The sequence below is a fragment of the Nicotiana sylvestris genome, chromosome 9 (assembly GCF_000393655.2).
Source record: "Nicotiana sylvestris chromosome 9, ASM39365v2, whole genome shotgun sequence".
Lineage (NCBI taxonomy): Eukaryota > Viridiplantae > Streptophyta > Magnoliopsida > Solanales > Solanaceae > Nicotiana > Nicotiana sylvestris.
In genome coordinates, this window is record NC_091065.1 from 10786011 (window position 1) to 10798065 (window position 12055).

The 12055-nt window shown below is 37.1% G+C and overlaps 1 protein-coding gene across 1 annotated transcript; it reads right to left on the reverse strand.

The window, feature by feature from the left end:
* Positions 1-9276: 9276 nt before the first annotated feature.
* LOC104226543 (premnaspirodiene oxygenase-like) lies at positions 9277-11617 on the reverse strand. Its single transcript, XM_009778568.2, has 2 exons — positions 10710-11617; positions 9277-10125 (listed from the first exon to the last, which is right to left on the reverse strand). The coding sequence occupies exons 1-2, from the start codon at positions 11586-11588 to the stop codon at positions 9505-9507; spliced, it is 1500 nt and encodes a 499-aa protein (XP_009776870.2). The 5' UTR covers positions 11589-11617; the 3' UTR covers positions 9277-9504.
* Between the last annotated feature and the right edge of the window lie 438 nt (positions 11618-12055).

Below are 12055 nucleotides of genomic sequence, written 5' to 3' on the forward strand. Positions count from 1 at the left end.
AAACTTAAAAGTTCATGACCTGCGGTCGCATCAATTAGTTGATCTATATGTGGTAAGGGAAAGGAATCTTTTGGACATGCTTTATTTAAATCAGTATAATCTACACAAACACGCCACTTACCATTTTTCTTGGGTACAACCACCGTATTAGCTAACCAAGTTGGATATTTTACCTCACGGATTGATCCGATTTTTAATAATTTTTGGACTTCATCCTGAATCACCTGGTTCTTGAAAGCACCTTGTTTCCGTTTCTTTTGCTTTATTGGTGTGAAAGAAGGGTCCTCGTTGAGTTTATGAGTCATCACATTTGGAGGTATCCCTGTCATATTAGCATGGGACCAAGCAAAGCAGTCTAAGTTAGCTTTTAAAAATTCGATTATCATACCTCGCATGTTCGTGTTTAAATTAGCCCCAATATAAACCTTCCGTTCAGGCTGTTGATCAAATAACATCACTGCATCAAGCACTTCAATCGTCATTTTGATGTTTTCATTCTCCTCAGGTTCTTGAATTGTGTCAGGCCTTGAGTCCAAATCTGTTTTCTCTTATTCAGTTGAAGCTTGATCTTTTTTACTTTCAACTGTTTCCTGTAATTGCTATTTTGCTTTATTTACGACGCTCGTACTTGTTACAGCGTTGACATTTCTGGCCATCTGTTGATCCCCACGAATTTGACAAATTCCCCATGGTGATGGAAATTTGATAACCTGATGTAGGGTTGATGGGATAGCATCCATATCGTGTATCCATGGCCTTCCCATGATCATATTGTAGGCCATTTCCATATCAACTACCTGAAATTTAGTTTCCTTCACAACACTCATAGCAAAAGTTGTTAGTATTACCTCACCTTTTGTTACAACGCTTGAATTGTCGAAGCCTGACAAGGTGTGCGCCTTGGGTAGCATTTTGTCTTCAGCTTGCATTTCCCGTAGTACCCTTAGTAATGTAATATTTACAGAACTTCCTGGATCAATCAAAACTCGCTTTACATTAGTATCATATACAAGTAAAGATATTACCAGTGCATCATTATGTGGAGTTGTCACTCCTTCGTTATCTGCGTCATCGAACGAAATGCTTTCATTGTCAAGGACCTGCCGCACCCGTTTCCCGTGTGTAATCGTTACCTTAGAAACCTTGTTGGAAGCTGTGTAAGTTATGCCATGAATATCTTCTCCCCCGCTTATGACATTCACTGTCCTCTTGGGTGAAGGAGGTTGTGGTGGTTCTTGTCTGTTTTTCATATAAGCTTGTTTTCCTTTCTCACTAAATAACTCAGTGAGGTATCCTTGCTTCAATAAATGATCTACTTCACTTTGCAGGAATCTGCATTCTGAAGTTTTGTGCCCGTGATCGTTGTGAAATTCGCACCAATGATCCGGATTGCGTCTACTTGGATTTGACCGCATTTCTTTCGGCCACCGCACCTTATCTCCCATGCTTCTTAAAACAACTACGAGCTCGGAGGTAGAGACGTTAAAATTATATCCACCGAATCGTGCCTTTAAACTCCTGTCATCATCACGTGAATCTTGTCTATTCCGAACATTCCTGAACTTTGAAGAAGAGCCAAAATCCCGGTTCCTTGACTTTTGATCGTATTGCTGGTTATCTTGCTTCGACCGTGGGTCCTTTCCTGCGGGTCCCATATATGGATCGTACCTGTCTTTACCTGATCTTTTTTCGGAATCTGACCTTCGGGTACCTCCCCTTTCATCATGATGGAGCTTAGGTACGGTATCTTCTTCGATTCGCAACTTCGTGCTATACCTGTTGTAAACATCATTCCATGTGGTTGCAAGAAATTCTCTAAGACTTTCTTTGAGTCGTCTCGTGGCTTCAGAACTTTTGTCATTCAAATTACTTGCAAAAGCTATAGCAGCCCAATTGTCTAGCACACGAGGTAGAGTCATTCTTTCACGTTGGAATCTATCAACGAAGTTTCTAAGCAACTCCGAATCCCCTTGTTTGATTTTGAAAATATCTTCCATCCTTTTCTCAACTTTTTGTGCTCCCGAATGTGCTTTAATAAAAGAATCTGCAAGCTCAGCAAAAGAATTAATAGAATTTTCAGATAAAAGAGAATACCAGGTTAATGCACCCTTGGTGAGTGTTTCTCCAAATTTCTTGACCAATACTGATTCAATTTCTTGTTTGGTCAAGTCGTTGCCTTTCACGCCGGTTGTAAATGCAGTCACGTGGTCACGTGGGTCTGTAGTACCATCATATTTCGGGATGTCAGGCATTTTGAATTTTTTCGGAATTGGAAGGGGAGCAGCACTAGGCTTCCATGGCTGTTGTGAGTATTTGTCCATGTCTACTCCTTTTATTACAGGTGGAACTCCAGGGATTTGTTCTATTCGCTCATTTTGTTCCTTCAGCTGTTTCTGCAAGGTTAGTACTAAATTTTGCAAATATGAATTATTTAAATTACATGGTCCCCCTTCTTGTGGTTCACTGGGGGTTGCTTTGTTTCCAGAATTATCAAGACCAGAACGGGGGTTCTCCAATGTATTATTATTAGGAGTCGGTGTAGGTGGCGCAGCAAGCAATCGACTAACAAGTGCCTGAAGAGCTTTGCCGACTTGTGCATCGATTAGCTTTTGCAAAGCTTCAGTTGTAACTCCTTCAAAATGTTCAGATTGCTCTTGTTGATCAGCACGGGATTCAGTAACAGGAGTGCCTTCACGAGATTGACGTGGTGAATTTAAAGGAGAGGGAACCACGATATCTTGATTTTGATGTATTTGATTCTCATGGTTTCCCAATGTGTTGTTACTGTTGTTGTCGGCGTTATTGTTTGACATGGTGACGATAATAGATAAGATATAGCTTAAAAGGAAAGATTATCAGATTCCCGGTAACGGAACCAATTTGTTTAACCAAAAATCTGAGTCCTTGGTCAAAGCTAAAAGAAAAATTCGGGTTACTGATAATCAGGAGACAAAAATAAAATACTTTTGAGAACAATGGTAGAAGGTAAATAGATAAGTATTTCAATGAATTCTCAATAGTATTCCGTGTCCTTACAAATGATGATCCTTCTTCCTTTTATAGATCATTCTAGGTAAAGGAATAAAGTCTCAACTTTAATGATATAATCATGAGCAATAAATGACATTAAATAGGCCGTTATACAATCATTCCTATTAAATACCAACTTTATAACGTATCAGACATTTAATAATGAATTTGGGCTCCTTTCTGTCATCTGATCCTTGCTTTCAATGCCTTCTAATCCGTTGGCTGCAAATAATTTAAATTGGTACGAGACTCAAATCTATACGTCGTCTCGTGCTTATTTAAATTCTTCTTCCCGTGGCTGTTTTCACCGTGCCTCTTAGTCAATTGATGTTCTTTGACCATTCAACTAATCCACGTGTCATGCCACATCATTTTTAATATAAATTCAGTTTTTTTTCCAATACAATTACTCTGTATGGGCACTGAGGAGGCCATGATTATGTCGTCGTTGTTGTCCCTCACAATGCCCCCTATACCAGCACTATCAGTTCCTTTGATAAAGCTACTGTCAGTGTTGACTTTGATTTTGCCCGTAGGAGGTGTTTGCCACATGACTTGATTCCAGCTTTATTGAGGAGTAGGAGCTAGTGTTGTTATTGTATTTTTTCTTGTTGCCATGCCCACAAGAGGACTATTATTTCCAGATTTCCCAGCAAATGATAGTGGATCCTTTGTCTTGTAGATTAATGTTGTTCAAACTAACTTGAAGCTTTTCGTTCTTTTCTAGTTCTCTGACTAACTCGACTTTCACTAAATTTTTACTTCAGCTTCAAGGTTAATTTGATTACTAGTAACAATGTTCCTCAAAAAATGACTTCTCTCATATTAAAGATAGCCGGTGGATATATAGTGTTACAGAACGAACCCAGACACTTTACACAATGAACATAAATTGTTTTTTAGTAGTATACATAACCTATATATAGATAGCAGATTTGTATGAATCTCTTTTATTTCTTTCCTTAGTTAGCACCTGATGTACATGTATATATATGTATCACTACATGAAATAATATACAAATTTGATTCTTCCATACCTTGTTGATTACATGGTATCGAAGCCACATCTATGGATTCACCGAAGTTGAGTTTGTCTCACCGAAGTTGACCAAAACTTCCCGGTAGACACGTGAGGTGCGTGTGTGGTCCATTCTCTGTCCAGCTTTGTTCTCCGAGATCAACTTGATTATTTTCGATCGATTTTTGGTTATCCTCTGATAACAGAACCTTATTTTTGTAAAGAACAGACTCGGACAAGGTTATATTACATCAATTTTGGTCAGGTTTGAGTTCTTCTACTAATTGGTTTGTTTTTGCGATACTGAAGTAGTCGTAGAACAATATTTTTGCATCTGATTGCTTGTTTTGTGAATTGGTATTTGTTGGGTCTTCCTTGTAAGATGCTTTGTTACAATTTGAGACTTGATATTATCTGTTGGGAATTCCCTTATCAGAAACTTTGTTGGTCTATGATTTTATTTGATTTGGGGACAGATTTGTTTGGTTCTCTGATTTGGTTGAATGGATTATTGGAGTGAAGTTCTGTTAAATAGATTATTGACTTCGTGTTTACCAGAGAGGTGTTTTGGTATCTTTTAGCTTTGGGGACCTTTGTTAATTTAATCGGTTTGTTATTCAAAGGAAAACATGATGGTAAAGAATGATAATGCAATAACTCCTAGTCCAGCAATCTTGGTTTCGGATGAGTTTCTTAAGTTCCTTCAAAATCATAAATCAGTTAAGGAATCTTCTTTAGCTACTGCCTTTGCTAGGTCAGATAAAACATGTCTTATCACCTCTTCCAATAAATGGGTGATCGATTCAGGTGCCACAAATCACATGACAGGTAATCCAAATATTTTTTTCTAGCTTTCGCTCATATAAAGCACCCTCTCCAATTACTGTAGCTGATGGATCGACATGTAGCAGTGTTGGATCTGGGATTGTTAAACCAACTTTCTCTATTACCCTGTCATTTGTATTAAGTCTACCAAACTTGGTCTTTAACTTGATTTAATTTATGTTAGTAAAATTACTAAAGACCTTAATTGTTGTATTGCATTCTTTCCCGATCATTGTTTGTTTCTAGATATTACAACAAAACAGGTTATTAGTAAAGGATATTTATCTGGTGATCTCTACATCCTTGATGAATGGGAGCCACGATCTATTGCATGCTCTAGTGTTGTGTCTCCATTTGAAGCACATTGTCGATTGGGACACCCCTCTCTGCCTTTGTTGAAGAAGCTTTGTCCTCAGTTTCAGAATATTTCTTCATTGGATTGTGAGTCATGTCGATTTGCAAAACATCATCGCATCTCGTTAAGTCCAAGGGTTAATAAACGATTTGAGTCAGCTTTTGAGTTAGTTCATTCTGATGTTTGATGACCATGTCCCGTTGTTTCCAAAACTAGGCATAAGTATTTTTTCAACTTTGTAGATGATTTTTCTCGAATGACTTGGATTTACTTTATGAAGAGCCACTCTGAAGTGTTTACTCATTTTTCTGCCTTCTGTGCTGAAGACAAAACTCAATTGAATGCTTCAATGCGTATTCTAAGGAGTGATAATGCTAAAGAATACATGTCATAGTTATTTCGGTCATACATGAGACAACATGGTATACTACATCAGTCTTCATGTGTTGATACACCCTCTCAAAATGGAGTTCCTGAAAGGAAGAATAGGCATCTACTTGAGACAGCTCGGGCTCTTTTGTTCCAAATGAAGGTTCCTAAATAGTTCTGGGCTGATGTGGTCTCTACGGCTTGTTTTCTGATTAATCGCATGCCGTCTACTGTGCTTGGTGGTAATGTGCCTTACAATGTCCTTTTTTCCAAGCAAGTCATTATTTCCAGTGGAACCTAAGGTATTTGGAAGCACATGTTATGTTCGAGATGTTCGACCAACTATTATCAAGTTGGATCCCAAGGCATTGAAGTGTATTTTCCTTGGCTATTCTCGCCTTCAGAAGGGGTATCGGTGTTATTCTACTAAACTTGGCAAGTATTTGGTGTCAACTGATGTGGTATTTTCAGATACTACACCATTCTTCTATGCACCTCCCATTTCTACAAGTCAGGGGGAGGAAGATGAGTGGCTAGTATATCAGGTTACTCGTACTTTGATAGAACAACGAGATGATGTTCCTCCATCTCCTAGTTCTATTGAGCACCAATCCATTATTCTACCTTCATCACATGCTCCAACTGTGTTAGCAAGACTACAAATTGCTCAAGTTTACTCGCGGAGGCAACAGACGAATGATACATGTTCTGCACTAGTTCCTTCATCATCAGATTTGCCTCCATCTGATCCTCCAGAAGACCTTAACCTTCCAATTGCTCTTTGCAAAGGTATACGTACTTGCAAATCCACTTATTCTATTACTAATTTTGTTTCCTACGACCACTTGTCTCCTGCATCTATATCTTTGGTTGTGTCTCTAGACTCTATTTCTATACCCAAAATGGTGAAGGAGGCTTTGAATCATCCTGGATGGTCTGAAGCAATGCTTGAGGAAATACATGCCTTAAAGAAAAACCACACTTGGGATTTAGTGGATTTACTCGGTGGAAAGAAAGCAGTGGATGCAAGTGGGTGTTCACGGTTAAAGTTAATCCTAATGGCTCTCTGGCGAGACTTAAGGCCAGACTTGTGGCTAAGGGATATGCTCAGACTTATGGGGTGGATTATTCAGACACCTTCTCTCCGGTTGCCAAACTTACTTCTGTCCGCTTGTTCATTTCTCTAGCTGCTTCTGAGAATTGGCCTTTGCATCAATTGGATATTAAGAATGCTTTTCTTTATGGTGATCTCTATGAAGAGGTATATATGGAGCAACCACCTGGTTTTGTTGCTCAAGGGGAGTATGGAAAAGTCTGCCATTTGAAGAAATCCCTATATGGCTTGAAGAATAGTCCCTGGGCTTGGTTTGGTAAATTTAGTGAAGTAGTTCTAGAATTTGGGCTGAAAAAGAGCAAATGTGATCATTCTGCCTTCTACAAGCAATCAACAGCTGGATATATTCTCCTTGTTGTATATGTGGATGACATTGTTATCACAGGGAGTGATTATGTAAGAATCTCTTTTCTCAAGTTTTTCTTACATACTAAGTTTTATACAAAAGACTTGGGACAACTGAAATACTTCTGGGAGTAGAAATAACTAGAAGCAAGAAGGGAATTTTTCTATCTCAGAGAAAGTATATTCTTGACTTAGTAGCAGAAACTGGTAGCTGGCTGCCAAGCCTTACAGTACTCCAATGGTTCCTAATTTGCATCTTATGAAAGATGATTACGATCTATTTAATGATCCAGATAGATACATGAGGTTAGTTGAGAGATTAAACTATATCAGTGTTACTCGTCCAGATATTGCTTTTGCAGTGAGTATGGTTAGCCAGTTCATGTCCGCGCCCATAGTTAAACATTGGGAGGCTTTGGAGCAGATCCTATGTTACTTAAAAGGATCTCCTGCACTCTGCATATTATACAGCAATCACGGTTATTCTCGCATTGATTGTTTTGCAAATGCAGATTGGGCTAGATCCAAGATTGATAGAAGATCTACTACTGGCTGTTGTGTATTTGTTGGTGAAAACTTGGTATCATGAAGAAGTAAGAAACAAAATGTTGTATCTAGGTCCAGTGCAGAATCCGAGTATAGAGCTATGTCACAATCAACATGTGAGATAATGTGGATACATCACCTTTTAAATGAAATTGGGTTGAAGCATCCTACTCCATCAAAACTCTGGTGTGATAATCAAGTTGCACTCCATATTGCCTCAAATCTAGTGTAACATGAAAAAACCAAACATATTGAAGTTGACTGTCATTTTATTCATGAGAAGATTCAAGAGAACTTGATTTCTACTGGCTACGTGAAGACAGGAGAGCAGCTAGTTGATTTGTTCATTAAAGCATTGAATGACACTCGAGTTGATTACCTCTGTAACAAGCTGGGCATCATCAATATATATGCTCCAGCTTGAGGGGGAATGTTACAGAATGAACCTAGACACTTTATACAATGAACATAGACTGTTTCTTAGTAGTATACATAACCCATATATAGATAGCAGATTTGTAATCTCTTTTATTTCTTTCCTTAGTTAGCACCTGATGTACATGTATATCTATGTATCCCTATATGGAATAATATACCAATTTGATTCTTCCATACCTTGTTAATTATATATAGTATAAAAACAATTTATATATAATATATCCATGACCGTGTATAATCTATGTATAGCGGTTATGAAAAGTAAATAATGAATCGAGTTAGCTATTTGTGTAAAAATCTCATTAATTAACTCATATTTTAAACTCAGTTGGGTTTATGTCGATAAGTAACTGACAAGAACATTTCGTTTGTTATTCATCAAAACTCACATAGCTCAAGATCAACAATTCACAAAACAGAATATGATGATGCCATCATATTACTCTTCTTTATACTAGAGGGATGTAAGTATGTATATTGTGTCCTCATGGACCGCACCTCACTCATTGGCGGATCCAGGATTTTGGGTTCGTGGGTGCTTAAATTTTTTTGACGTAAAATTACTACTAATATATCGTATAAGTATACAACTATTTAAATATGGAGATAAAAAAATTAATGAGAAAACTATAGTACCAATATGAACGACGCCGTAAAAATGTGATACAACAACAACAACGCAGCCTTTCGGAAACAGCCTCTCTATTCCTTCGGGGTAGGGGTAAGGTATGCGTCTGTTTCCAATAGACCCTCGGCATCCTTCCCTCCAAGAACTTCCCACCTTGCTCTTGGGTAGACTCGAACTCACAACCTCTTGGTTGGAAGTGGAGGTTGCTTCCAATCAGAGTAACACAATTTACGGTTCTGGAGGAATCCTTGGTTTTTAAAAGCACATATTCTTTTCTTTCTTTGCTATGGTGAATTAGATAAAGTAAAAAAAAAACAAAGGTTAAACAAAGTTAGAACCAAAAGAATAAAAGTAGTAGTATTTGCGAAACAAAAGTCGCCAGTGAAAACCGAAAGAGCAAAATAGATGACCAAATAATTAATGGAGCAAAAGAAAGTTAGTGCTTGATATTAGAGCCCGTAGACTTTTAGAGCCCTTCATCACCCATCATAAACCAAAGCACCCACCAAGCCTTTTGTTATCTGGGTGCTTGCTATTGTGTTATATTCCTATTTTTAAATTCTCTATATAATTATACATGTTCGGGGTCGAGTTAATGGGTGCTCGAGCACCCAATTTTTATATGTAGATCCGCCCTTGACCTCACTACATTCCAAAATATAAAAACAACAGAAAATCTTATTAGACAGCTTGTGTCGAAAACTATAATGACATATTTCTATATGCAAGACGAAGCAAATACTAGAACCAAAGCAGCAAAGGAAGAAAGTACAGTGGTTGACAACGAAATTCAATTGCAAGATTCTTCTTTTAAGAAAAGGTTTGACGCCATGAGATCACTCTTGACAATGTTGATAAGGAGTAGCGATTAAGTGTAGGTCATTCTTTCTAGCACAAGCTGCTCCAGCCGCCTCAGTCAAGTCTAGTTCACTTGGATTGATTTCAGTTGGGAGTTTCCAGTCAAAATGATACAACAATTGAGCTAGTGGAAAATAAACATTTGCTAAACCAAATGATATTCCAGGGCAAATTCTCCTTCCGCTACCGAACGGAAGATATTCAAAATTATTACCAGTATAATCCATAGAGTTATTTTCAAATCTCTCAGGTTTAAAGCTTTCTACATCATCCCAATATTTTGGATCTCTTCCCATTGCCCAAACATTAACCACCACTTTTGTTTTCAATGGAATAGTGTAGCCATTTAAGTCTGTTTCTTCTCTACATTCTCTTGGAAGCAAAAGAGGTAGCGGAGGGTGGAGTCTGAAAGTTTCTTTAATGACCATCTTTAGGTATTTGAACTCATCGACATCAATTTCACCAAAAGTTTCTTTCCCTCTCAAGATTTTTCTTACCTCTGCTTGAGTTTTGGCAAATACACTTGGATTCTTCATCATTTCGACCATGGCCCAATTAATTGTTGTTGCTGAAGTTTCTGTTCCCGCAGCAAACATGTCCTTCATTTTCGAGCAAGTTACCATATTCATTTCTCTTACAAACTTCTTGACAAATTTCTACTGAAATATTCAAATAACATATCTGTACTACGTTTGTGCTACTACCTTTATTCTACACCGAAAGGAACTTTTAAATTTTCTATGCCAAAACCCAAAATAATTTTTATCATGTTATTTTGCTACTTGTTTCGTTATCCTAGTGCCAATTTGTGGTGATTGAAATAACATTTGTTGTAATTTTCAAATGTGTAAATTTTATGATGAAAGTAAGATAGTTGTCCTATTTGAAAGCTAACTAAAGTGACTCTTTAAGTACAAAAATTAATTATGCAATTTGAGAACGTTAGTGTTGAAGATAAATCATAATACTTCATCAATTTCACTTGTGGGAATAAATATGTCATGAAATACCTGTGGCTATGATAGCATGTTATTAAAGGTAAAATAAGAAGTTTAAGGTTAAATTATTTCTTATATAGGAATACGTCATTCTTTATGTGATAGAATAAAAATAAGTATCACATAAAGTAGAACAAAAGGAATACTAACAATGAAGGTAGAAATATGTAGTATATAGTACTTACAAAGATAATAGCTTTGATGTTGTCGTTAGTGATTGGAAATTGAAGACCTCCTTCCTTCATAAGTCTTAGCAGTACATCAATTATACCTTCACTTCCTGATTCACAATTGGTCTTTGCAACCTTCTTGTGCTCAGTGATGATATTATCAAGAATCTCATCTAGTTCATTGTGTGCATCCATCACTTTAGCCTTCATTCCAGTAAGCACATGAAGAAACTTCAATGAAGGGAATATATCAGCCACATCAAACCCTTCCATTAAGTTTGACACTTTTTTGACTAATCGTGCAAATTCATCTTGCTCCTTGTATTCTTGTCCAAAGGCTGATCTACATGTCATAGAGCTTGTGAATAGAGCAAACCTTTTTGTTACATTAACCGGCTTACCAGGAGATGATCGAAAAAATTCAATCATACGATGAACTTCATCTTGTCTAATTGAGTTGAATGACTTGACGTTTTTGGCACTGAGCAATTCCAAGAGACAAATTTTACGCATTTGTCTCCAGTAATTGCCATAGGGAGAAAAGGCAATGTCCGTCCCATTATAAAAAACAATCTTGGCAGCTACAAGTAAAGGCCTAGATGCAAAAGCGAGGTCATGAGTTTTTAGTACTTCTTTTGCCATCTCAGGAGAACTAATAACAACTAGAGAAACTTCGCCTAGTTGAAGGTGCATAATTGGTCCATATTTTTTGGCTAAATCTCTAAGGACATGATGTGGCAGTCCACCTAGCAAATGAAGCATGCTTCCAATAATAGGTAATTTCCATGGACCTGGAGGCAATCTTTTGGTTTGGCTATTGGAATTCTTCAATTTCTTAAATAAAAAGAGGAATGACACAAAAAGGAAAAGGGAAAAGAAGTTGAAGAACTGCATTTTGGGAGGGAAAGGGGGGATTATTTGGCTTGATAGGTTCTGCAAACTGTTGTTGCAAATATATGCTCTTTTATAGGCATTTCGTTTAGGCAAGAAATAGGATTTCTCTAAAAAAAAAATATGAGATATGCATTTTTCAGCAACTTTTTTTTGTCAATGAAAAGTACGTCACTTGTCTCATTGAACACATTACAAACATGTGGAGCCAAATATGAAATTTATTTTTGGGAAAAAGGTAAACTTTGTTCTTAGTAATTTTTGTGAGTGAAGCTCTTAGTAAGCAATGAAGCATTACAAACAACACTGTCAATAGTTACAAAGGGTTTTTTTTAGCAACTATTGACTTTTCTGCATATACAAAAATATCGCGCGGATAATTTTCTTTTCAAACGAATAAAAGGCAAAAATACGTAAATAAGCATATATAATTCCAAAGTTGAAGTGGTCCATCAGTATTTATTCAAGGT

Coding starts and splice junctions, on each gene's coding strand:
- LOC104226543 (XM_009778568.2), bottom strand. CDS start 11,588: ATGCAGTTCTTCAACTTCTTTTCCCTTTTCCTTTTTGTGTCATTCCTC. Junction 10,126..10,709: donor ACATCAAAGCTATTATCTTT/GTAAGTACTATA, acceptor TCGAAAATGAAG/GACATGTTTGCTGCGGGAAC.